The following is a 27,408-nucleotide window of genomic DNA, read 5'->3' on the forward strand; positions in this document are numbered from 1 at the left end:
CTAAAGGCAAAAGCAACTTGATGTATGGAACGTTTTTTATCTGTTTGTCATAAAGCATTGCACCCAGGGTCTGGACCACCAGACATTGTACCTGGAGCTTTCTTTTCTTTTTTTTTTATAATGATAATAAAATGTTTCTTGAGTGTTCTCACCCTCATGTCATCCCATGTGCTTATGTTGCAGTGTGATTTCATCTTAAGCCAGTAGCTGGTGCTCTAAACCCACTTCCTTCCTTCCCCCCCTGACATGAGCGTTTGTTGTGAAGCGTCAGGTGGGTAAAGGGATGGATGGGTTGAACACACTAAATAGAACATTGTTTTTAAGCGACTCAACTGATCAATATTTGATATTTTCTGCCTTCTGCTTCGATTTTTGTTACCTACTCTTAAAATGTCTCGCAGTAACCTGTCAAATCAGGAGTGTTCACTTTGGACCAGTTGACCTTTATCCCAGTCAAGGTTTACATTGGGCGATCTTTAATGTAGCTTCAATGTTTTATCTAAGGAAAACCAGAGCGTATGGGTTATCTAAGTAAAACTACTTTATGGTCTGGCCTTTTGCTTGAAATCTAAAACGGCCTAATCTCAGCCCTCTGTATGGGAAAAGCTGATTATCTGAATTGTTGTCTTTATTAGTCAGCAGTGGAGCTCGAACAGCGAAAGTAGGGTGGGAGAGAAAAGGCAATCAGAAGTCCTCGGGTGAACTCGTCTGAGGGTCCTGATGTAAACCTGATACACGGTTCAGACTGGCTGCCCACTTTCTCCACAAACATTGTTAATTTGTAGAAAATTGAATTCTTTGGCCTCGAGAGAAAAACAGTTTTCCATTTCTCCTGTAGAAAGTAGCCCATGTTCGATTACAGGGCCACAAATTGTCCTCTCCCTTCTGCTTCGAAAGCAAACCAAATGGAGTCTAATTTAGCTTTGAAGTTAATGTCTTACCAAAAATTGATCTATGACATTTTTTAGATTCCATCTTTCCCTGGTCTTAAACCATCATGCTTTGCAGTTTTTTTCTTGAGTTATATCATTCCCATCATATGCCTCTGTCTGTATTCAGGCTTTTAGCATTTTTTTCATGTCATTGGGTTGTAAACGCTAATGCTGCTTCACTAATGCTGCTTCACTAATGCTACTCTAGATGTCAATGAGTTTAATCATGAATTTATTCAATGAACAATTATCATATTCAGTCACATCCGCTCTTTGAAGATGAAGGTGTAACCAGTGGCCGAGTCAGTAGTCAGATCCTTTACTCAAGTAATGGCCAAAAATGCCAGTGTGAAAATACTCACAATTAAAGTCCTGTATTCAGACTTTTAGGTAACAGTATAAAAAATAGGATAATTTCGTGTCAGACCTGTATTAATTATAATCTATGTGCTCACTATAACTTTCAAAGTAATAATTTGCAAAACAAGTTGTAGGCTAATGGAAGTTCTCAGATGAATGTGGTGAAGAAAGACTTTCAAGTTCGGTATACTGGTGTAAAAGTAAAGCAGCGCTGATTGTAGAGAAGGCTGCTTATTGTCAGGACCGTATGTGGCAAATTGGTCTTTCAAAAACATCTAATGAATGTCACTGAGTACAAAGTGTCAGGCGTTAACAGTTTTTGCATTTTGCCAATTAGTAAATGCCTGCTGTATGTTTCCAGCACGGGCCCCTCTCTGCGTTTAGATGCCGGAGGATTGTGAAGTAACTGCATGCCACATCGTGCCCCCCCCCCCTCCCCCTCCCTCAAAGGCTGGTTTCATGAGAGTGGGGCGGAGTGATGTGTGAATTAGTCCTGAAAAGCCTAATTTAGACTCTCACTATCAACTGTGCCCAGTGCACACAGGGCCTCCCTGTTGTGGACTTAAACTGTGCCCTGAGTAATTGTCTTCAGGTCAGCTCAACAGTGTACACAGAAATGCACATTCTTCTGCAGTTTCCCAAGCCTTTCCACACTCCCTTATTTTGCCTTGAGAAAGCACTGACCTTAGCCACCAGGGCGCTGTGTGTGTGTGTGTGTGTGTATGAGTGTGTGTGTGAGAGAGAGAGAAAGAGAGAGAGAGAAAGAGAGAGAGAGAGAGAGTATGTGAGTGTTGCATGCTTTTGGCAATATGCCTAGTGCCTTCCCATTCACCAACACAGTGATCTTTCAGTTGCAGGGACTGAAAGGCAACTTTTTACTGATCCGGTGGGTTCTGCAGGGGAGTCGTTTGTCAGTGTCACTTCGGAGAGAGATAAAAATCTTGCCAAACACAATATCATCAACATCAATATAGCCTATATAGCCTCATGATACCATGGGAATGGAGGGATGTCATGTTTCATTTCATTTAGGAGCTGCTGACATCGGTCATGTTGTTACAGTCTGCAGTCACACCACTGTATACTCTTTTTCTCAGCTCAAATATTGTTTACATATCTGGTCACTAAGCAACCAGAGGACTGATCATCATCATTACAAATTCATGCCATGTGGCTAAATCCCTCAAACCCACAGAAGATTATTTTTTGTCATGAGAAAGAATGATGATGGTTGAAGCAGATGGATGGACCCTGAATAGGCCAATACTTTTTGAAAAATATATATTTGCTTGCTATATTTTATCTTTCTTTTTTTTTAATTATTATTATTATTATTTTTTACAAATCAATTTAGCTTTATCCTGATGAGAAGCAGAGTCCTCAACATCCTCATCCTCAGCCCATGATGACCATTAGATGGTGCCAAATACTCAACTCTCCCACTTCTCTAATGAGACCTGCAGGGCGCAGGGGCCACACTTGTTTTGGTGTCTCTCCCTCAGGTGAGCCGCCCACTACCACCACCACCACACCGCAGCCCCACTGCTGTCTGCGTGCTCTCCGGATGCTCGGGGTTTTTATGAATTCCTCTCATGTGTGGAGGTCAGTGCTCCCTCCCTATGCAAATGAGCGCCGCGCTCCTCAAGAGCCCTCTGTTCTGCCCCGGGGTCAGCGCCGAGCGTCAGGCCGTGGAAACACCAGCGGTTGTCAGGGAAGCTCTTGAGCAACAAGCCCGTGATAGACCTTAAGATGGAGAAAGTGGAGGAGGAGGAAGAGGAGGAGGGGAGACCCGAATCTCATTAGATTTCCCTCCGATAAAGAAGAAACATTGTGTGGAGGTCTGGGGTTTAACAAGACGGGCACAGGAGGTCACATGTGGAAAATATGCCATGTGAGCGGTGCCAATATTCAAAAAGATGCCTATGCACCCTACAATCCTCCTTTATATTTACGCGCTCACCCATGTCCGCGCAGATACACAGGGCGGCAGCTGTCTAAACATGTTTAATCATAAATGTGAAGATGACGACCACATTTTTTTCCTTTTTAGTTTTTTACCAAGCAACTTGCATTTCATCATCCGCAGCAGGACCGGTCTAATGATGCAGAGCTGCAGCTTCAAAGCCTTCGCTATAGAAAGTGTCCTATTCAGAGCTCCAGCAAAACTGTAAAAGAAAAAAGAAGGGGGGAAAAAAAACAGTTAATTGGCACAGCGGAGCTTTGAAGTGAGCTGGGGACAGCAGAGGCCTGAAACTGGAGGAGAGGAACCGGTCAGGTGCCACAAAAGAGGCGGAGAGGGAAGAGAAAACAGAGAAAGGAGAAGTGAGATTCGAAACGTTTCCAGGATAATCCCATGCGTAATTGTGGCATAGTTAGAAAAAAAAAGTTTGGGTTGGTCTACAGGTGGCTGCAGGGCGGAGAAAGAGAGAGAGAGAGAGAAGGATGAGAGCACATGGTGCGCGCTGGGAACCATCCGGACTCGAGCTGAGAGACGGATATTCCCTGCCTCAGGACACACCCTCCATGCGCTCTCTCTCCCTCTCCCTCTTTCTCATTGTTTCCCACACTGTCTCTGTCGCCGCCGGGCTTCGTATCGGGTTGACAAATGACGAGCCAGCCGCTTGGATGAGAGGAGCGCGCGGTGAAATCATTCCCCCCGGAGAGAGAGAGAGACACGCACACAACTTTGTTGGCTGCTGCTGCCGCTTCTTCCACACGCGCAATCGGATAAGTGTAGATTATTACGTGGGGCTTATTTGTGATGTTTTGGTGCGTGGATCATGCTTAAAGAGAGCCGGGAAGGGAAGAAGAGGAGAGAGTGCCAGCTGACTGGGATAAGAGTTCAAGTCAAGTGAGCCGGCAGATTGGACCTTTAAAGCCTCTTAACGCAGGTGGAAGGAGGAATACAGCGCAAGGGCAGTGTGTTTACGTGCCGTGTGTTTAGTGTGTATGTGTGTGTGCGTTAGAGTGCATGTGTCATTCCCAGTGGAAATCCACCCTGGACACAGCAGCAAGAGGGTGATCAGGTGTGTGTGTGTGTGTGTGTGTGTGGGTGGGTGGGGGATAAATCCAAGAGGAGACAGAGGTAGTAGCCTACTTATGGTCTCTGAACTGGACGCGATGAAGTGGCTCAGCGGGAGTTTCAGGGTTTAAGACCGGAGAAGGAGGAGAGCTGGGCGGACGGACGGTCGCTGGGAGGGACGAGGAGAGGGGGGCTCACCACCACCACCACCAACACCACCCTCACCATCACCATCGCCAAAGCGCACACAACACAGTCCCCAACCCCTTGACGCAGGGATGGAGAGGTCGAGAGCGCACAGGATAACTCTGCTGGACACCAGGAGCGGGAGCGGAGAGATGACCGGGAGAGCGGACACGGGGAGGGAGCGACACCGGGAACACCTCCACCTGCAGCGGGCACTGATTTTACTCGTTGCGCTCACGATACAACCGCAGGTAAGCCACCGATTAAGTGCTATTTTTGGGGCGGCTCTTAAAGCTCGGAAGCTGACTTTTAACTGTGGTTTGGTCCTATAATGTCTGCGTGAAAACAGTCAGTAATGGAGTCACACACACACACTCACACACACTGTCCCTTTCCCCTTTGTGCTGCCCTCATTCTGCTCCTATGTGGCGCTGCGCCCACCTGTTGTTTCAGCCCGCTGGCGCTTGTTATCCCACGCAATAGACAACTCCTGTTATCCCATTTATGACGCAAGGGAACAAATGTCACAGCAAAACACGTCTCCAGTGGGAGTGTTGAAGCAAAAGCCATGTATATTAAGAAATAACTGTTTTATTTCTTTGAGCCTATTGTTTGTTGAGCATCATGGGGCGGATATTACTGGATTCAAGCAGGAATAACAACATACAGCTGCTGCTTATGATTCATAAATTCCTTTTTATGGCTCCTAAGTGAAACAACACCTTATTTCCCAAACCCACATCCTCTGTTCAGCATCCACTCCTCTTTAATTCACTGCTCATCATCATCTCTCTCTCTCTCTCTGCTTCTCCACCTTCAGCAGTTTGCCTGCTAGTGCATTGTGTATTTATTTCTTATTCAGCCTACAGCTCTTTGACACTCTCACTGTCTCCCACTCCCTATAAGTCTTTGTCCCTCAGCATGGATGCAGACCTTCCTTTGTGTATTGCACTGCTCTATTCCCCACAGCAGAGTTCAAAAGTCACTGCTGTAACTTGAAGTAATGACTGCTCGTGGCATTATAGTCATTATTTTGTAAGTAGGATTTTATTCCAGCAATATTTTGGGCATGGAGGTGAGAAAACACCTTTTTTTTCTCCCCCTTCTCGCACTGTCAGGCAGCTGCTGGTCTGATCAGGATGCCTATGATGTGTGACAGGACTCAGCAGTAGCAAGAACAGGCCTGGAGGTGCTTCGGTGTGTGCATGCATGCACGTGTGTGTGTGTGTGGGTGTGTGTGTGTGTGCATGTCTCCGTGTGTGTGTTTTTTTTTAAACACTGAGCTCACATCCAGCATCTGTGTCTTGGGTGTGTGTGGAGCTCGGGGCCACAGCCGAATAAACTCCAGGGCGTGTGAACGTTGAACGTTGGGGCAGCTCTGCGTGTCTCTCTCTGCACCTCTGCAAACCTCTCACAGCTGAGGAACAACACACTCCACTCCCTCCATTCTCCGACTGCACTGCAGTGTGAAGCGCACACATACACACTCTCACAGACACACACAGTCTGGATCCTCTGCTGCTGATGGTGACCATTTATAATGCAGACGACAGGGGACCATCCTCAGCTAGACCTGCATAAAACAGTGTGACTTTACAAATGAGGACACTACATGTTCTCTGCTGTCCCCAGTGTTATTATCCTGGAGGCTCACACACCACAGTGCACAGATTCATTATCCTCTCTCTAGGAGATTTTCAAATGTGGTTTGCAAAATTTAAGCACATTTATTTTCAAACTGAAGGTAGATTTCTGGAAAATTAGATAATGTTAGATTATCAAGTTTCCCCAAAGCCCAATAAAACCTGGTTTATCTTCCAAGCTTAATAGATGCATCCAGATGTGGTTTGCTGAGGTTTGGAGAATAGTGCCTGAGGCTCACCACAGCCCAGCGGGCTGCAGCTACAGTATCATCATAATCAATTAGGCTGATAAATATGTGATTGTTTGGATTATTAAAAATCAGAAACTAGCTTAATATGCCCGACACACACTGTTGGACTTTATTATACGCTCACACAGCCAAACCTTTTAATTATCTTGTGAACAATCCTAAGTCGACTCTCATATAACAAAACACTGTTCCCTGTTGAATTTCTGTGACTGAAATTCAAAGTGCCACAAAGCTTTTTTTGTTCGTTTTTTTAAAACTACCAGTCAACAGTAATGTATGTCCAGATAGTGGCACAGAGAACCTCTTAATATTTGCTGTGTCATGTTTGAAGTTAGATGTGCAGTAAGAAATGAGATGTAACTGGTGGGCGTTGAGAACTGGAAGTGAGACGTCCAGTTTCACCTGAGCTCAGGTGTTGAGCCATGAAGGTCAGTCTTTAGATGGAGCGGATTTGTTGTGAGCCGGCCTTGCGTTTTTGGGTGTACGATCCTTTAACTTCCATCCAGAGCTCTCCTGCAGAGAGGGATTGTACCTCAGCTGGACTCTCTCACTCTCTTTCTCTCTCTCTCTCTCTCTCTCTGGTCGGACTGAAGCGCTGAAACGCTGGTATGTGGGGAATGGGCTCGGCCAGTGAGAGTAGGAGAGGAAGAAAGGAGGATGTAGAGTGATGAGCGCCACTGTATCTCCACAAGCCTTTTGATGTAGACGAGTCCACCCCTCCCCACCCCCCGTGACCCCTCCCACCTCACCCTCTCGGCTCGGGGACAGGGTGCAGGAGAGGGACACACAACCACACACAATGGGGCGACTGAGATTCTGGTAGACACACGAGATCTGGTGCAGGGTCTCTGTGATTTCTGCCCATGATTGAGTGCGCAGCGCCGCGGGGGGATACATAATTCTGATTCTTGGACTGTAATGAGCTATCATTAGTTTACTGTTGGTGCCAAAGTGATTGTGAATTATTCAGATTTATTCACTCATCAGCAGAGCTTTCATGGCAAAACCGAGATAACAGTGGTTTTATTTTTCTGTTTGCGGTTGTTGGAAGAAGCCATTGTTTGTTTCATTCTGCCACAGTGACACACAGACACACAGACACATACCTGACCCTGGTGCTCCGAGACTCTCAGGGGGGCTTGTTAACTCGACAGTGTGTGTGTGTGTGTGTGTGTCTGTGTGTGTGTGTGTGTGTGTGTGTGTGTGTGTGTGTGTGTGTGTGTGTGTGTGTGTGTCTGTGTGTCCTCCATCCATCTTTAAACAGCTAAAAGAAAGAGGAGGCAGGCGAAAAAGAGGAAGGCAACAACACAGAAAAGAAATGGTCACAGAAAGAGACATGACAGGAGCGTTAGGCTTTAGCTCGTTTCTTGATGGACAAAAAGGAAAGAGGAGGAGGAGGAGGAGGAGGAGGAGGAGGAGTGAGCAAGTTCTCAGTGTCATCGTCCTCAGGGAACACACACACTCTCACGCACGCCGTTATGAGGCCGGCTGTCTGAATGATGTCTGTTTCCCTTCTCAGTTGATCAAATTAATACATTTGCTGATTTTATTTTCTCTCAAAGTTGAAGCAGATTCTGCAAAAAGCAAAACAAAACAAAAAAAATTGGTGGACCAAAACTGCTCAGCTTGTTTATTTTTTTTGAAATGACAATAATTTCTGAACTGGATCTTCGTGTACAGTGTGCATACAATAAGTGGAGCAATCTACTTAGTAGTAAGTAGTAGTAAACCTTTATTTTACCAGGCAAGAATTGCTAAGAATACATTCTTATTAAGGCAATGGCCTGGTAGGAGGTGAAAGGCCTCCTAAGGGGAAGGGAGAGGGGGAGTTACATTAAAATATAGACAATAAAAGCACATACAACAACAGTGACACAAAGGAAGAAAGAATAAAAGACAATAAGCCAACATAATGCAATGACATACCACAGAATGACAGTTAGTTTGACGTACAGTGACATACAACTTCTGCCATCTTAGTTTAGTGCTCAACAGAAGCAGCCTCCAAATAGAGAACTGCATTAAAGAAAACACACTTCCATATTTTGGGAAATAAAATGATAGATTGAACTCTCATCTATGCTATAAATGAAGCGACTGTCGAGCCAGCCATCTTAACTTAGCATGGCTAAGACATGCTCTGTCTAGCAGCATCCTTAAAGCTCACCTTACATCTCATTTACCAATTAGTGGTTTTACAGAGAGCTCTGTGTCAACCTGACCGATCGTCCTTCCATGCACTGTGTGTTTTTAATAACGGATGATATAATAATAATGAAACTCTCTCTTTCAATTCCCGCCCTTCCCTTTCCTCTCTCCGGACCCAGACTGTGCGTGCTGTGGGGATGTTCGAGCTTCAGATCCGCCACTTCCAGAACCCGCACGGACTCTTGCAGAGCGGAGATTGCTGCGACCTCCAGGCCAACGTGGGGCAGCGCTGCTCCGCCAGGGACCAATGTGACACTTTGTTCCAAGCCTGCCTCAAGGAGTACCAGGCCCGGGTCGTCCCAACTGGAACCTGCACCTTCGGCACCGGCAGCACAGGCATCCTGGGTGGAAACTCCCAGTCGCTCCGTCACCGTGGATACGACGGAGGAGGAGGAGGAGGAGGAGGAGGAGGAGGAGGAGGAGGAGGAGGAGAGGATGGGCCCAACGGACACATTGTCATTCCCTTCAAATACGCCTGGCCAGTAAGTACAGGGGCAGTGCTGTTATCGGTATGGTTACCAAGGGAACAGGCTAAGCTTGAAATACAACAATACACTCAAACTGAGGCTCGAGTGGAATAACAATGGCACTCAGAGGGAGAGTTCACATTCGCATGCTTTTACACCTTTTCTGTCCTTCTCTGCATGTGGGTGATAGTAGCTACATGGGTCACAACGACACGGAAAAAAAAAACATGACAATGACCAGAATACATTTGTTCAAGTATCACCTCTACCCGCTCGGCTACAGAATAGACAATCACACTGTTGAATGGCAAAACTAAATATAAGTAGCTATTTCATTCTGTTTGACAGCAGTGCTTGTCTCCATGAAAAATGTAATACGCTTTTATAAAAATGAATTATTTCTGTTCATGGGAAAAAGCAGAGATGTTGTTTAGTTCAGTGGTTCCCAACCTCAGGGTTGGACTCAGGATCTCTCCCCAGAAGCTTTAGGATAAGTCTGAGGAGTTAAAAGATTATTAATGGGACGATAAAGAAAAAAAAAACTTCTATTACAGAATGTTAGTCAATACAGGAGTGAAGTATCTCAACAACTGTTGCATGAATTGAAGTTTGGTTCAGACATTATTGTTTCAAACAGGAGGAGCTGCGACACTTTTGGTCACAACCCACTGACTAACTTTTATCTAGAACCAGTACTTTGATTTAACTAAACATCTGTAAAACTAATATTATTCCCATCAACCTTATCACATCGGCATGTGGCTGCTAATTGGTAATCCAAGGGTCTGTCACTGGTTGATAAACCATTTACTTATAGATACACTCTAAGTCATTAATAAGTAGCTCTGGGGTTACCTGGCTGATCACCTGATAATGAATTTTAGAGGCGTATATGTTAACCCAAAACCAAACGTTTTTCTTACTAATGGCCTGTTTATATCAGATATCTACATCTGACCTGAGCAATAATGAAAACATTAATTGTAGCTAATTCATAAAACCTTTATAAGCCGTGCTTTGTCTCAAGGGACTGTGCTAAGCGTTAAGCATTTTCACAGGTTAACATCTCTAAAGTCCTTGTTTACACACTGAGGCCAAAACCTGTGTTGAAAGACGACAAGTAAACTTCACATCATTTCAAAAAGTCATCACTGGTTTAAACCATCATCGGCTAAATATAAAATGTCCCAAGATCTGACCTCAACTAAACATTTTTTTCTGGAATGGATATTTAAAGAATTGCATGATATAATTACAGTAACAGATGATGAACAAAAAGACTCCAGATTCTTTTCAGAATTAGATTTGTGGTTTGCTATTGACTATTTTCCATTATAAAATAATACACATCTCCTGATCTCGGCAGTTTAATCTATGTCTCTTCCCTACACACATAATGAGCTTCCTCTTCTTATGTTAAATACTTTTAGTCTTAACGCTGCTTTCTTCAGTACGTATCGAACACTCTCTGTCTCGATCAAACCTCACACTGCAGGCTGCTCTGTCTTGTGTCCTCATTAAAGAGCAAACCAATTAATCTGCCATTAGCACAACAGTAGGCGAGTGCGACCCAGGAACACATAACGATTATTCAGTCCACTATTTCCTCCTGCAGCACTCCCTGTCTCTTTTCATTTAGGTTTTCCCAATAATGCAGAGAGAAACTACAAAAAACACCCAAATACTAACATTAGTCAGTGTTGCTTAACGAGTTTTTCAGCTGTAAAAGCTTTTTTACCAAACTAAAGAGTGTTTTTTGAGTTTGAGTTTTAGTCTTTTAATCGAAACAAGCAATCTTAAGATTCAAGGTATTTGTGAATCTACACTCTAGATTAATTGGTAAAATAAAAAAAAAGCTGCAGGCCTGTTCATTTGTCCTCTTTAAGACCTAATGTCCTTACAAGGGCAGGAAAATGAAAAGGTCTAATAACGGTGACTCATGTTAATAATACTATGCAGTAAAGCTCTTTCCTCTTCCAATCACCGTATATACTAAAAATCCATCAGTCCGTCTCTGCACCCATTAATCACATTTTTCCTGGACTCTTCATTTCAGTAATTAATGCTTGCTCAAGAGAATCCCCTCAAAATGATTTGGCAGGGACACGAAGGAGTGAGCCCCACTTTTTCAAGGGATTTAAGAAGTTTTGTTTGTTTCTTAGTTTTTCTATTTGCGTGAAAGAAAACCTCCTGCAGTCTCTTCTGCCTCCCTTCTTGTCTGCCTTTGATCGCTCCCAGCATGGATGACTAGCTTCTAATAATGAAAGAATTACAGAAATTCAACAAAAGGCTTTGTGGTTCTAATTCATAATAATGTTGTGTTGCTGCAACAATGTTGGTAATATCGCACAAAACCCAGAGGTGAGGCTTCAGATACACACACACACACACACACACACACACACACGCTCCTAACATGGATCATAAGACAATGGGTACAAACATATGAAACACCCCCAACACTTTAGCAAAAGTCCAAGACTGAAAGAGACTTTTTGTTGTTGTTGTTGTTGTTGTTGTTGTTTTCCATCTTCCTTTAGACATTTACATCTCTTTGTGATCATTTTGAGTCTATTCATGGTTGTGTTGCATTTCTTTTCAGTTGTTTAGCAGCTATTTGTTGCCAGTGTGTGGCTCTTAGTCATTGTTCATCATCGCTTTGTGAATGTATATATACCATCTATATTTAGTCTTTCGCCTCCTCTTGTGGCTGTGTTGCTTTCTTTTTTAGTTGTTTTGTGTCTCATTGAGGTAATTATGTTTCTCTTTATAGTGGTTTAATGTCCTGTTGTGGTCATTTAGCATTTTTAAAAAATGTATTACGTGTCTGATTTACTTTCCAAGGACAAGTATGAGTTTTGCGCTGCATTTGAGTTGCTTCAAATGGCGGCTCTGTCCATCCATGACTCCAAATGTATCCACACTGAGCGCGCACACACACGACATACACAAGAATGTTACACAGAGCGGGCTTAGGTTTCTTCTTCTTGATTAGTATCAGCCCATTTACCTGTGAGAGTCTGTGTCCCACAGCCAATTATCTTCCCTTATCTGTGTACACTTTGCTTCTTTTCTGTGCACCTGTGTGTGTCCTGTATCCATAATGTGTTTGTGTCACACTTTCCTTGTGTTTGTGTTTTTTTTGTGTGTCCCTTTGCACATTGGGTAGGTGTGTGATTGGCAGGTAAGAGTGTGAGAAAGTTCTCCATCAGAAAGCCTACCTGGATCAGTTTCAGGGCCGGGCTGCAGGGGAGAGAGAGCTGGGACACACAGTGGCAACGTCTTTGGCTGAAAGACTGGCTTTATCTCTGGGAGGTGGAGGGTGGTGGGGTGGAGAGAGAGGGAGAGAGGGAGAGAGGGAGGGAAGAGGGAGAGAGAGAGTGATCTCCTTGCCCCAGGTGAAGGGATGAACAGGTGAGTGTAGTCATTATGAGGAAAGGTGAGCTCTTTCTGGCCCCTGCTCTCCCTCACCAGTTCACTCTTTCTTTCTACCACTAGTCTATTCTGCAGAAAATGTGTGTGCAGACCAGACACCAGTCATGTGTGTGTGTGTGTGTGTGTGTGTTTATTAATGAGTGTGAGCAGAGTTGTAATTCGTTGTGTTGTAATACTATCATGGTTGTCTGGAGGTATTTATCCCTGTTGTAAATATGGTGAAAGCTCTGGCTGTGTGTCATTTCTCCTTATGGATAAATGCAGGTGAATCATCCTGCCTGTAAATTCGCATCAACGCTACAATGACGGATGGATGTCGTCGCACCAATGCGTCTGCGGTTTTTTTTTTTCCTCCTCTGTCTGGTTTTGGAAGTTAAAACCAGATTTTATCTTTGCCTCCTGGTCAGCAGAATAATCTCACAGATAGTCTGAGGGACGTGGCTTGGTTTTGACCCCAGATTCAGAATCACAGACACTCAGCGGTCTGGGATGTTTTAGCTGCGGCGCCTCCGCGGAGACGGGGAAAGTTCAAAGACTTCATAACTGCGAGGTCATTTCTTTAAGCCCTCTCCCTGTTGGTGGTTTCACTGTTGAATCTGTTTGGATGATGAAGGGAAACGGAGCGAGCTGCAGAGAGAGAGAGAGAGAGAAGTTGTCCCAGATGAATCTGTTTATCTGACAGAGGAGGAAACGAATCAGTGAATGAATCAGGTGGATGAGAGAAAAGATAAAGACAGCAGGCAGGTACAGTGCAAAAATAGTCTGTGATAGTAGAGAGAAGAAACGTAATGTTTTTGTGTGCTTATTCCATATTTGTTTTGACTGAGCCTCCTATAAGACCCTCATTTACTGCATGTTATGGGAACTGAAACTCAAGTGACCCAAGGTTTCTTTTTGTCACTCAGAACTTGTTCATCAAGGTCTAGGTAAGACCTGCTCTTTTGTTAAAATCACCAGTGACAAATGACAATATGATAGGTGCTGTAGAAATACTGTTTACATGAAAGTCCCCGCGATTTATAATCCTCATGTCAAACGTTACAACTCAATCTTGGTCAGGTTCACTGCCAGAGGCCATGGCTGCCTGTTCCTGGGAAAGACTCACATTCAGCAAAGAGTGCGTACACAAATGTGTGTGTGTGTGTGTGTATTCCTGGAGTTTTCATTGCGCACCGTCTTTGCTTCTCTCACCTTGTCGTTTGCCGGTCCTGCTGAATGTATCTTGCATGTGTTTGCATAGATGTGAGCCTTATCACAGAGCTAAACGCTGAGTCATGCAGCACATTCAGAGCATGAAGAGAAGAAATTCAGCCAACAGATAACCCATGTTGCCCTGATGTGTCATTTCAATAAGCAAATGGGAGTGTGAGACTGTAATGCCAGCACTACATATTGATACAGGCTCTGGATTTCAATTAGTCGAGTTGTCCTGATCGTCTTACATCATAAACATTAGCTACTGTACTATATGGCTGTCTGTGTTGTGTGAATGGTGTCTGAACTTCTCAGCCTCACTGTTTTGGTTAAAGTGCTTTACTGTAACACCCGAGACCGACAGGATTCACACCTTGAGTCCTGTCTGTGGTTCAGTTTAGGCAATAAAAGCACTTTGCTTAAGGTTAGAGGATGAACCTGTTTTTACTACATGTAAATAATGTTGTGCCTCAAGTCACTGTGAACTTTTTCTGTATTAAATCACACCATGATGTTTCCCCAATCTTGACCAGATGCCCTGAATGCACTTAAACATATAAACATAGAAAAGTTTAAGAAGGCTGCTTTCACTGCAAGATTACATTTTAGATGAAGTATTTTTTTCTGGCTTTTTTTATGCCTTTATTTTTGACAGGACAGCCTGAGAGAGACAGGAAATGGGGAGCGGGTCGGGAAATGACACACAGCAAAGGGCCACTGGGTGGAATCGAACCCAGGGCCACTGCAGCGAGGACTATAGCCTGTGTTTAAGGGGTGCCTGCTCTTCCGAGTTAGCTATACTATGCCCCAAGATCAGATATTTTGGCAGAAAATCATCTCTTTTGCACCCAACAACAGACAGAGCTGGTGGCTACCCGGTAAACACACAAAGAGCCTGATATTTCCCGCAAGAGTTGGTGTATAGGCCAATAGAGCGGATAATGAACACACACAAGCGCAACATCAAATGAATGCTGATGTTGCTCCATGTCTGCCGACATGTAAACCCTGTTCACCTGATGTAACTTTGCCTACTTGACCCACCCGTGGTGTGAACACAATGGTGACACGACCAGTTACCAGATCTGACCAACTCATCTGCTACCGAACGTTGGGTGTCAAGCAGAAAGTTAAACACAACTGGACGTGACAAGGTGAATGAGGAAGACGACATGTCAGACATTGTGTTTAGCTCATAGTGATGTCCCTGTCTGTCCGAAACAAACGTGTCTGCAGGGTTTAGGTATCAGTGGTACAGACTGGACCCTCTTATTGTACTTGATCATCATTCCTGATGCAACAACCTCTGAGCAGCATTATATATGATTGTGAATGTGAAAATGGTAAAAAGTACAATGTTTTCCTCTACTCAGCTGAGTAGAAGTATAAAGCAGCCGGAAATTGAAGTAGGCTACTCCTGTTCATCTGGAGCATTACAGTTGTATTTGAGCAAAATACTAATTGATTAGTTGCTTTTATCCACAGACATCAGACCTTTTTCATATTTCGTACTCTTTCTTGCCGTGTTTTCTGTGTCTGTGCTGTAAATCGCCCAACATCGACAAAAATACAAACGTGTAATTTTTAAAAAGACAATTACACCTTAATATTTACCTCAACAAATAATTGATCCACTTTGATTTTTGTTGTAGATCCTTGTAGATGATCGTCCAACCTCAAAGTGCACAGATCATTGGAACTACCTTTTCTATCGAAGACAATGTAGTTTCTGTATTTGCGGCTTAATATCCAGTAATCATGTCATGTCTCAGGTTCAAGTTAGTGATACGGAGCACCACAATTGTTACTTCTTTCACTGTAATTGTGTTTGGTAGCAGAAGAGAACAGGAGGAGGAAAATCTGTTTTTGTTATTTAGGTGAAGCTATCGAGGCTTGTATTTAAGCCAGCGAAGCCCTTCAACCTCAGTGAAATTCTTTTCAAGCAGCCTCTTGTCCCAGATATCACGGAGTTCAATATGCAAAGTGTGGCTGTCATGCAAATGCGTTCAGACGTAGCTACTGTGGTCGAGTCTTCATGTCTGTCTCTGTTTTCTCTACTGTTATTCTTCTATGATAAATAAAGAAGCTTGGGTGAATTTATTGGAAGTGAGGAGTGGTATAGAGGATGTACTCTGATCATGTGATCATGTAGAAGTCCCAATAAAACAATGCAAACGCACGTATTACACACAAATGTCCAGCATGGTGCTGCTGTAGCAGGCCAAGATGGAGATGTAGTTTTACTTAGAGTTTCTCTATTTGTGAAATATTGGATAATTTTATCTTTGGGGTCTCAAACTTTTATTTAGCTAAAAACGTCTTTCGAGGGGAAACGTCTCCAGGGAAACAGAAACTTGAGCAGAGCCACAGATCAACACTGTGTTTGTCCGGCGACAGTCAGGGCCAGAGACGTTATGTGTTTATTTGTTCGTCTGTCCCATTCTCATGAACACTACAACTCAGTAATGCTGCCTCGAGGGCGTCTCTTCACATTTGGCTCAAACATTCACTTGGACTCAAGGATGAACTTAGATGGTCAAAGGTCAAAGGTTAAAGCCACGCTAACCTCACATGGTTTTGACCTTGTGAATACAGCGACTTGGAAACTGATTCTGGTGGTGAAAGGTCCAAGTTCAAGGTCTTGGTGAACTCATGGTCTTGTGAATGAAACCTATCGACCTCACAAATCCCATTCTTGGCTTTACTAACTCACAAGTTCATGTGCGTATTTGTGACACAATTAAACACCAGTGTCCAATAGGATGATATGATGAAGTGATGATGATATTTGATATACTGAAATGTTCAAAGGCCAGATGACATCATGATGCTTTGTAAAAAACACCTCTGGGAGTTATTCAACACTGTAACTCAGGAAGAGGAGACTTGTCTCCTTTAACTCGGCCGGGTGGCAGCGGCGGTAATTCCAGTTTTGTGAAGGGCTTCAGGTCAGAGCGGTTGAGAACCTGTGATCTTGTAACTCAAGCAGTGACCTGAAGGAAACGGCGCTTTTCCTCTTTCAGACGGAGCCAGGTGATCTGTTTCCCCCTGTTCCCAGTCTTTATTCTAAGATAAGCTAACCACCTGATTCATATTTACCATGCAGGCATGAGAGATTGATCACAGGGCCGTTGCTAGGAACTCTGGGGCCCCTGAAAGAATACTAAAGTGGGCCCCTGACTTTTCCACTTTTTTTCTTAGACTACATATGTATTATCATTTTTTATTTAGCCTATTTTGTTTTGATGCTAATGCAGCATTACTATGAGTATTAGTCAGGGTCTTATGCAGAATAATTCAGTCATACAAAGATTAGACTATTGGGGTTTTTTGTGGGCCCTACTGGGCGCTGGGCCCCTAGAGTTATCATCACCTTTCTCCCCTATACAACGGCCCTGATTGATCATCAATAGGGATGTCACAATAACTTGTTTCCACAATTAATCGCGGTATTAAACGGCACAATTAATTGATCGTAAAGATTCCTAAATACCGTCACTTTACGAAAAATATTATGTTGGAACCGTATCGGCAGATGTGCGCCACAGTAAAGGAAGATGCACAGATACTGGTCCATTTCAGTGTAACTCTGAATTGGTGGGAATTTAAACGTTAGCGTGTCATTTGTAATTTAAAAAAATGATTAAAATAAACTTAAACAATTGGTATAGATGGCAATTAATGACTTATATATTATATTTCAAACACTTCCCCCGGGAGATTAATATAACTGGTCCTATATTTAGAGATTAGTAATGTAATTTTATTTATTATTTTGAAATTTATTGATGCATAACAATCGTGATAATCGTAGTACCGTGATTATTTCTCTGACAATAATCGTAATCGGGCATCCCTAATCATCCACCGAACTGTCAAACGTTATGTAAGAAAATCATGTACCTGGAAGTTACTAACAGAACTAATTATATAGCTGTTTAATTTCTAAGAGCTCACACCATTCAGACAAAGTCCTTACAGCAGGAGCTCATGTTGAGTCTGAACTACGGCCCTTTGCTGCATGAAGCTTGAATGAAGCTGCAGGGAAATGAAGTGATCCGAACTGAAGTGATGTTCAAGTACACTTATGCACGTATACTTGAGTAAATGTACTTAATTACTCTCCATCACTGAAACTGAACAGAAGAGACTCTCTATGTCATCATATAAGACACCTACACACACACACACACACACACACACACACACACACACACACTGTTGTAACCTGTGCATTCCTGCTGTGTGGGAGTCCAGCCGGGGGGAGTCAGTGAAGGGAAACGAGAAGAGAACAGCATAGTTGAAGCTTTCTTTTTGTGCCCAGTCTCTCTTTCACTCTCTCTGCCCCCGTCGTTTGTGCTCTCCTCTCTTTTGTCCCCTAATTGACTCTCCTACGCAGCCTCGCATACCTGTGCGTACGCTGATACCGCCGTGTCCCCTCGGTTGTACATACACACCTATAGGCATATACACACACAAGCACACACACATACGTCTCTCCTTATAACCTTTGCAGTTTTCCCACATGAAACACAAAGAGGGTTAATTCCATCAGGATTCAGAGCTCGTGTTTTTTAGAGATAAGTTAATAACTCGAGGGTAAACATCTCAAGGGAAGCATGTTTTAATGATTTCATTTGTGTGCAAATTGGATTGAGGGAAGGAGCTTCTTTATGAGAAAAAAAAAGGCAAAGGGACCTTGATTTACATGATCACTGTGAAATTACAGTCTGTCCCTGTCTCTGTGGTGTATCTTTGTGTGTCAACAAATGCAGGTATGTGATCTTTTAAAAGGACACACAGGTGTAATTACGGCAAATTGTTTCCTTTCACTGCCATTGATCTGTTTTCCCTTCTTGTCATATCTCCTCGCCCTCCTTCCCTCCACCTCCCAACACCCCTTTACCCTTCATCTTTCTCGCCCTCGCGTTGGAAACCGCTCATTTCAGACCTTTTGTTCTCGGTGTCGGTGCCTTCCAGCGACGTGTAGCCACAGCCCGTCCCTGTGGATTTACGCTCCCTCCTCTTCTCTCTGTGGTTTCTTAAGTTGCCGGTGCTTGACAGCAGCAACCACAAACATTTTTGAGCCTTTATATTGTGAAACATCTTCTCGCCAGAGTGATTTTCGATTGTGTCTACTGATGTCTGCTGATATCCCAGTGTATTTAACTGACATGAGTGTGTCTCATTATCGCCACACTGTAACTTGCTGCTCCCATTCTGTCACCGGTGAGTTTACTGGTTATGATCCCCACCTCTCTCCACCTGTCATATCAGATCATAGAGAAGCCATTTAATCCTCTTAATGCATGGAAGTATAATTTTGCATCAATTCTGTGCCTATCTCTGCAGTCAATCCATCAACTATCAACTAAAGTGATTGTGCATGGGTCCTTGAACGCTGTAAAACATTGCTCATGTATGGAGCAGTGAAGCCACTTCTGGTCTGGTAATATACTGCTCATCTTTGGCCTCCTGTTTAAGGCTACAGTATGTATCCATCCTAGCAAAAAGACTGGAAATAGGGAGAAATAGCCTGACTCTGTCAAAGTGTAACAAAATCCAACGAAAACCTCCCTGCCTACACCTCTGAAGCTCACTGATTAACACATTTTTTTTTAAGTTCTATGCTGTTTTTTGGGGAGGGTTTTGCCAGACCATTTCTTGGCTCTATTTCTTGGCTCAGCTTGCAGCCAAGTCAGCTGCAGGCAAGTCAGGTCAATACATATATATTACCCACAACACTTTTTTATCCTTAGACCACCAAGGCAACCAGGCCACAGGAAGTTACTGGTTCCAGCCAAGAAATAGCCTCACATACTGACATATAGTCTACGGAGATTAGTGTGCATGTTCACACCATCCCTCTTTAACTATGTATGTGCACAGTGCGAGTGTAAGATCTTTATGACTCTTACCAACCTCTTTTGGAGAGAAGAACATCTCCAGCTCTCAGCGTGCACAGGCCTGTTAAATGACTCAAATATTAAAGGCCCTGCTGCTGCACACCCAGGCCGGTGTTTTCATTTATTCCAGCTGATGAAACTTCAGGTTTCTCAGGTCGACTTTGGGAGCAGCTGTGCAAGAAATGAGTTAATTGTGCTAAACATTATGTACGACTAATACTTACGTTTACATTTCACTAAGCACACACTAGTAGAGTGACTTTTTATTTCCACACATCAACATTTCTAAAGAGGTCGTTTTTTGTATAAACTCCCCAAACAACCAACGCATTGAAGGAGAAATCATACAAGGACATAAACATGCTGCAAATGCCCTGCAAGAGAAACACTTATGTTGTGGTACAGGAATTGATGAAGATGTTTTCTGAATTCACGGTGTGCCTGTGCCTTAAGTTGCAGTGTGTTTGAGCTCAAGGCCACTGCGCAATTCACTTGAAGTGGATGGGAAGTAAATGGGAAATAAGAATGAGTGTTTGCAGTATAGCGCAGATGTAACATAACGCCGCCTGAAGCACAGATGTATTTTTAATAAAAGAAATTCTAACATATCACAGTAGGAGAAGCACAAGAATTAATAATAAAATTCACCCTCCCATTTATGAGACATTTTGTCCTTGATATCACTCTTTGGTCTGTAGTAGCCTCAATATCATACAACCTTGACAATTTGCAATGCACACAATAAAAACTGTAAGGCTAGGCGCGTTAGCTGTTTGCGAGGGACGAAAAAGTGTTCGTTATGGCACGTCACTTTCACCAGAGTCTGTTCAATGAACCTGTCCAAAACACATAGCTCCAAATCCTGAGCATTGTATGAGTTAAAGAAAATCTCGGTGCCCATATTAGATCATCTTTTTATTTGATACGGGGTAATCCATTAGTGCATTTCAACTCATCTCTAGTGTAAAACAGAGTAGGAGATCATCAGACTATTTATATACAGGTGAGGTGTTATGTGATTGATAGATGCGGTACATCTGTGAAAGAAGATGCCAGAAACCTCATCTTCACAGGTTGAGACAAGACAGCAAACATTAAAAAGCAGTTTCTTACTCTGACGATGGCTTACAGCTGAAATGTGTGTGTTAATTGCCCGACATCAAATAATGAGACTATTTAACTGTGAGTGCCAGCATTTTTTTGTTTTGTTGACTTAAACAGTCAGTGAGATTGATTGAGACCATAGTTGAAGAGCTGTAACCTTTATTTTTTATTCTTTTTTTTTATTTGGGTTGTGTTATTTCCAGGCTTAAGCACAAAATCGGGGGTGTCTGGTAACTAACACCAAACCACACAAAGTCCTATAAAATATTTCAACTTTTCTTTTTTTTTAATCAAGACTTTAGAAATCTGACAATACACACTATTCTGTGTGTAGACAGACACACCACACCCAGACTATTTTCTCCCTCATAATGTCTCTCGCTGAAAATGCAGCCATGAATGTGAAGCGTCCAGTGGCTAGACAAGGTAATTTCCTGCGGAAGTCAGAGAGGAGGAGGATGGGGGGGGGGGGGAAGAGGGTTCATTGGGGATGAGGGCAGTCAGTCTGGGCTGTGATGGGGAAAATGAGGCTGGGGTGCAGGCCGGGTGGTATAAACAGTTAAGATTAATGAGCGAAAGGGTAAAGTTGATGTAAGCACGGCAGAGGGGAGACCACGAAGGAGAAGGAAGTGAGAGTTAGATAAGGGAAGGAGGTGTGGAGCGGTCAGTGGATGATCTCAGTGTGGGGCACAGGTGTTTTGGGTGTGTGTGTGTGTGTGTGTGTGTGTGTGTGTGTGTGTGTGTGTGTGTGTGTGTGTGTGTCATAACGGCTTACTCACATTGTTGAGAGAATCATAAGCAGCAGGAGGTAAGGGGGTGGGGGGTGGGGGGTTGGGTGGTGGTGATTGGAGGACAGGATGGAGCTGGGGCAGGGCGACATGCAGGATAAGGGCCCGTCATGTCAGTAGGCCTCTGTTGTTCCAAACTGTTTGAAGTAGCCACATAGTTCAGTGTATAAGCCAATTAACCCTGCAGGAATGTGACTGTCAGGCAGAGGGGGGGTGTGGACGCAGAGGCACAGAGGGCTGGAGAGTAACTAAGTACATTTACTCAGGTACTATGACAGCTGTAGTTACTGGTTATTATGCAGATTAACAAATATCATCAGCATTTTGTTTTCCTACAAAGAAGCAGTTTATTTTCCATCTATCATTAAAAATGATTTCATGCTTGGCTGAAGTGAAAAAGTTGGTGTGTTGTACTCGGCAGACAAAACATCAGATTTATGACAGGGCGACTGTATCATTCTGCACAGTGATACATAAAGCAAACATACATGAAACAGTCCTTTAGTGGCATCTGAGGGAGAGCAGAGAGAAATGCACATCGCTTTTACAGATTTTGTAGAAGTTTGGTCAGAATTCAAACTTAGTTTAAACCAAACCTGACGTAACAAATATTAGGCTACCAGTTCGATCACAGAGACATTTGCCCTCTACATGTTTTTATTTTGTTGTTGTTTTTGTTGTTTTTTAGATATCTACGGTATAAAAGATTGAATGAGGCAGTATTTCAAAATGCAAAGATTAGAGTGAATTTGAGAAAATGAATACTTCTTCTTGGTTCCCATGAATAATCTCACGATCCTTCAGGTTTATCCCGAGACCATCCGAAGTAGGTTTGACCCCTTGATTGGGAATTACTGGCCTTAAACTAACTATATGATAAAGTTAAAACTATGGTTCCAGCTCCATCGCTACAACAGAAAGTGTACTTATGTATTATTGAGTTGCGCCAGTACTGTCACTGAGGGAGCATCCTGTATTTATACATTTTTGTTTTGTGAAGGTGCCAAAAACTTTATCCACCACTGGAGACAGAGGGAAGACACAGCAATGCCACAGTGGTGGCAATGGTGGTTGTGGGTGAATGCAAAATGAGTGAGGGCAAAGAGGGGGAGATAAAGTCTGATGATAATTATGTTCAGAATGAAAGAAAAACAGAAGAGACGGCGAGGACGTAAGAACAGAGACATGTAATTATAGAGACGGGGTCATTGGAGCAGGGTGGGGTGGACGACTGCACACCAGGGGTCTAATTCCTTGTCTTTGAGTGGATGTGTGTGTGTGTGTGTGTGTGTTGTACCTGAGGGCAGGGAGGTGGGTTTGCATTGGCTTTGATTCACAGAGGCTTATGAAATTCACTAACTACTAATTCATATTCATTAACCACAACACATCATGTCTCTTTATTTCCATGGGCAACGGCTACTTTTTGATCCAAATAGATTTTTTCACTTTGTTATTAACATGACACAATAATCATGTTAGACATGAGCCTGCTCACTCTACTTATCACATGGGTCTTGTTTTATAGGCTACTGAAGTTGAATGGAAACCAATCAGATTTTTTTTAACTTTCATTACATTGTAATAGAAATAATATCCACCTGCCAACACGGCGCCGACATCCACAGATTGTCACATAGTTGTATTAACTGTGTGTACTTGTCTTAGATTGGTGTAAACCTGCAGCTTTGTCCCTGGAATAGTAATGGCTTTGTTACTGTGGTTACTTCCACCACTAATTGGTCGTGCAGGTGAGGCGTCAGCCATCCAATCCGGCTCAGGCACAGCTGCTGTCATGACAACTGTGTGTGTGTGTGAGTTGTTTAGCCTGTTTGCGCATGTGTGAGTCTCTAAGTACTCGACCAGCCTCTGACATGGCAGGTGTATGTGATTGTGACTGTTAAACATTTGTTGGCAGTTTAATTTTTCCCCTCATCTGCACAGTGGGTGTGTAATTGGCAATTAGCCCCATGCTTGTATGTGGCTACATAATTTTGACCGTGCTGACTGATGTTTTATATTGCACGTAATTTTTAATTGAATGTTGATGAGTTGGGACCTGTGAGTCAGACACAGGCCTGACATCGGCTCAGGGTTTCTTCTGTTTGTCTACTGGAGCCTCAACACAAGACAAAGGCAGCATAAGATTATCAGATGAGTCAAGGTTGAGGATTTTCCTTTAGTTTGCCAAAAAAGAAAAGCTTTTTTATTTTTTATTTCTTGCCTTAAGCACCAATCAGTCGATAAATTGAATTTTAGATTAAAACAGCATCTCTCTCCCTGAACTAATCACTGCTCTGGATACATGCACACGTCCATCTCTCATTGTCATACAGTAGGCCTGTACGGATTAGCAAAATGTGAGGAAGCAGAAAATGTTTCTTGGTGTAGCCTACATAGGGAATAAATAAATAAATAAATGGTGAATTTGTGCAAACACTGCACAAATAAATACATAGGAAAACATAAATAAAATGATCGACGGTTTGATGTAATTGTTTGTGTCTAATTTTCCTATGATAGCCTCCTAGCAAAATAACATTTTATGATTTGGTTAATTACATGGAAACTGAAGGCAAGTTAATTACTTTCACAGCACGTCTGCTGAACATGAATGTGGCATTTATCTGCAAGCTCCCCTCAGTTTTACAAAGCTTTGTTTCAGCTCTCATGGTGTCAAAAACAAACAACCAAAAAAAACAAAACAATCCACCTGGACACAACCTGCAAACAGTTAGTGGAGCATTCAGCAGTTACACTCTTCACCCTTTCTGTTACTTCCAGGCCTCCACCAGTGGTACAATAGCTATTATTGAATGATTAAAGGAAAGTCATCAATTCCTGTCATCCAACATGATCAAATTTTGCCAACTCCAATCTCCATTGTCGTAAGAAGACTAATAGTTGAATGAAACTACTGTATAGAAAGATAAATATTGGTACCAGAGTAATATTAGATTGATCTGAATGTTTGAATTGTGTGTGTGTGTGTGTGTGCATGTGTGCATGAAGTGAAGCGAAGCGTGCGTGGAGTGAAGCGTGTGGCTGTGTGCGTGTAAGCATGTATGCATTAGTGTGTGAGCTCTGAGGGGAAATTCCTCTCTCAGGGCTGGGAGTCCTTCCTGTCGTAGAGCTGTGTTTGTACAGCCTGGCTTTGTCGGGATATCCTACCCTGCCCATGTCTGTGTGTGAGAGAGAGTGGGAGATGGAGGGAGCGAGGGAGGAATGGTGGAGGGAAAAGAGGGGCACCAACAGGGGTGGGAGGACGGAGAGTAAGGGGTCAGGCTGAGGAACTTCAGTGGAGGAATGAGACATGGAGCGGTGGACGAGGTGGTGGCAGGAGACTCCAGGATGGAAAACAAAAGTTGACTTTTTAAAAAACCTGTATCTAACAGAATTTGGCACGCTGTCGCAAATGTCTGTCCAGTGGTTTTCATTAGCATAGTTCTCGCTAATCCTGAGCTTTGCCACAGTTGGACTAGTTTGAGGCTGCAGGCGCAGGGACAGGGCCAGACGACCGGAGAGCTTACAGCCCGAGGGAAGGGCAGATTTATCATCTGAGCTGACTCTCATGTTTTGATGTGTGTGTGTGTGTGTGTGTGTAGGGGGGGTTATATGCGTGTTTTTTTAAAGGGAAACCCCTGTTCTCTCCGTCAATGCCATCTGCACAGGTCATGCCTGGCAGCATTGAGAGTGAGATCTGAACTGAAAATGAGCTGTTTCTGTCCAGGGGCAGAGATGTCAGCCTCAGATGTTGCAGAGAAAATGATCCATAATGGTTCCAAGTGAAAGTGGTTTAGATGGAGAGACAAGGAAACAGACATGAAGTGATTCTGAGCAGAGGGAATCAAATATCCACTGGTAGGACTTACTCACATGTGCTGGTATTTTGTGAACAAATTCATACTAAGGCAAAAAAAGAAAATGATATTGATTAGGCCTACATCATTTTTGACAGTCCCCTTAAATCTACATTCCCTTCCCCATTAGATAATTAAAACTGAACTGCAGATAAAAGGAGCGTGCCTTTAGAGGCTAATCCTGAAGTTAACCTAGCCTAGTAGCCCAACTACGATAACAATGCTAAAAACTAGGCCTACACCCAAAAGTCCAAAACTTGATTCTAAATGAATATAACATATTGTAGGGCGTAACGTTGTAGTGAATAAAGACTGTTTCTGTTTCTTCGTATGACAAAAAAATTGTCACTTGACTTTTACTCACCTCATAGTCTCCACACTTCACAAATACGTGCTTTCGGTATTCTCACTTTTATATTGAAAAGCTTCAAATCAACTTCCGGTCCCCACAGTGGAGGAAACCTCACAGTGCAGGTCTGCAACGAAGGGTCCTGACAGTGGAGGTCTGCAGCCAGACCCCTCTTGATAAAAATACACCGAAGTGTAACTTAAAATATGCCATAAAAGAAGAAAGTTCAATAGAGATTTTTCACATAGCAGACACTTTGACTTGTCATGCACATGCAGCTGTGGCTGATAACTGATCACATGGTTGTTGCATTGAATTGCATGAATTGCTATAACAAAGAGGCATCATTAGTGTGATTAGTCCCACCTGTGCTTCCCTGCTGTGACAAGTTACAGTATCAGTATCAGTAGTATAGAGGAGATCTGCTTCACTTTGGAGAGATAGAGGTGAGTCCTGTCATATCAGCAACATTCACATAGCCTAAAGAAAAAGAAAACTGATGAGGATTATGGAGTAAACAAAAACATCAGTCAAATATAAAGATGCTTTGTGCCTTTTTGTTTGTCAAAACCAGTTTGGACAACGCGTAACTGTCAGTTGGACGACAAAACTAAGAGGAAACATACATGGCCTGCTCTTGATAAGCACAGCACTCATTGCCTAGCAACCTTAACAGCTGCAGCTGGTTCAGCTGATTACTCAGTGGGAATTCACCACAGATCAAACCATAGTATTTATTAATGACGTAATCTATAATACTAACAAAAACAGAAAGAAAATGTTATTGAAATTATTTCAATGTGCGACTTCTCCACTGCTGCCATCTCCATGCAAAACCCAAGGCTCAGAATGCATTGTGGGATAGGTTGAGCTGCGAATGATCCAAAAGTTGCATTTCTCAAATTCGGGAAGTGAATGCTGCATTTGTCGGCCACATTTGAGGGAGGTTTCGTAATGGTACAGCCTTGGTTACACCGCTGTGACGGCATTCAGTCTTCAAACGCAGCCTCAGAGGGATGTGGCCCCTGAATTGCTACACAGCTAGCGATCATGTTGCTGTTGTTATGTTAGCATGATGATGTTTACTTCAAATCCCCGCTGTGTCTAAATACGACCTCAAAGAGCTGCGAACATGGAGCCTCAGCCTTGTTTCATTATTGAGATGAAAATGTGTCTGTCAGACTGAAGAAGACAAAATCATAGTTTATCACTGAGAGCGACTGATGTCGTCCGCTGGCTCAGTTTTCAATCTCCTCTGAAAAATGATTAGCACACACACACACACACAGACACACACAAAGTACAAGCACACACAGCTTTCCCATTATGTCATTTCCCTGCTGTCATCATGTTGGCCATTATCGCCTCAAATGGCACAAATAACACTGAGATGTTGTTTGTGTCGGGAGAAGGTAAAAATACCACTTCGCCATTGACCGTGATCTTATCAGCCTCTCTTCTGTCGTGTTTACCTTTTGATTTTCCTCTCTGTGCGTGTTGTTTTATTCTTTAAACGCACGATGAGGTCACTTCACCCGCCCGGTCCGGCCGCTAATGTCTGCCCATCTTTCTGACGTCACCCTGGGAACCTAAAACAAATTGTGTGTGTGTGTGTTATGGAAAGGTTGTTAGGAAGAGCGTATTGTAACCGTGATCTTTTCACACTCTCTTATCAGTGGTTGTTGTTGTGATTTTAACTGAGT

General features: G+C 43.1%; 1 protein-coding gene across 2 annotated transcripts in view; it reads left to right on the forward strand.

Annotated features, from left to right (window-relative positions):
* The first annotated feature begins 3,725 nt into the window (after positions 1–3,725).
* Positions 3,726–27,408, forward strand: part of LOC146976536 (uncharacterized) — a 49,543-nt gene continuing 25,860 nt past the window's right edge. The window contains exons 1-3 of one of the 2 annotated variants that reach the window (XM_085796394.1): positions 3,869–4,751; positions 8,722–8,974; positions 9,011–9,084. In XM_085796394.1, coding sequence (XP_085652520.1) covers positions 4,593–4,751; positions 8,722–8,974; positions 9,011–9,084 — 486 coding nt within the window. In that variant the 5' untranslated portion in view covers positions 3,869–4,592. Of the gene's footprint in view, positions 4,752–8,721; positions 9,085–27,408 lie in introns of both variants that reach the window. The other variant, XM_085796393.1, reaches the window with a different exon arrangement.

The sequence above is a fragment of the Trachurus japonicus genome, chromosome 13, assembly GCF_045865225.1.
Source record: "Trachurus japonicus isolate A0001 chromosome 13, Traja_1.0".
NCBI classification, from domain to species: Eukaryota; Metazoa; Chordata; class Actinopteri; order Carangiformes; family Carangidae; genus Trachurus; species Trachurus japonicus.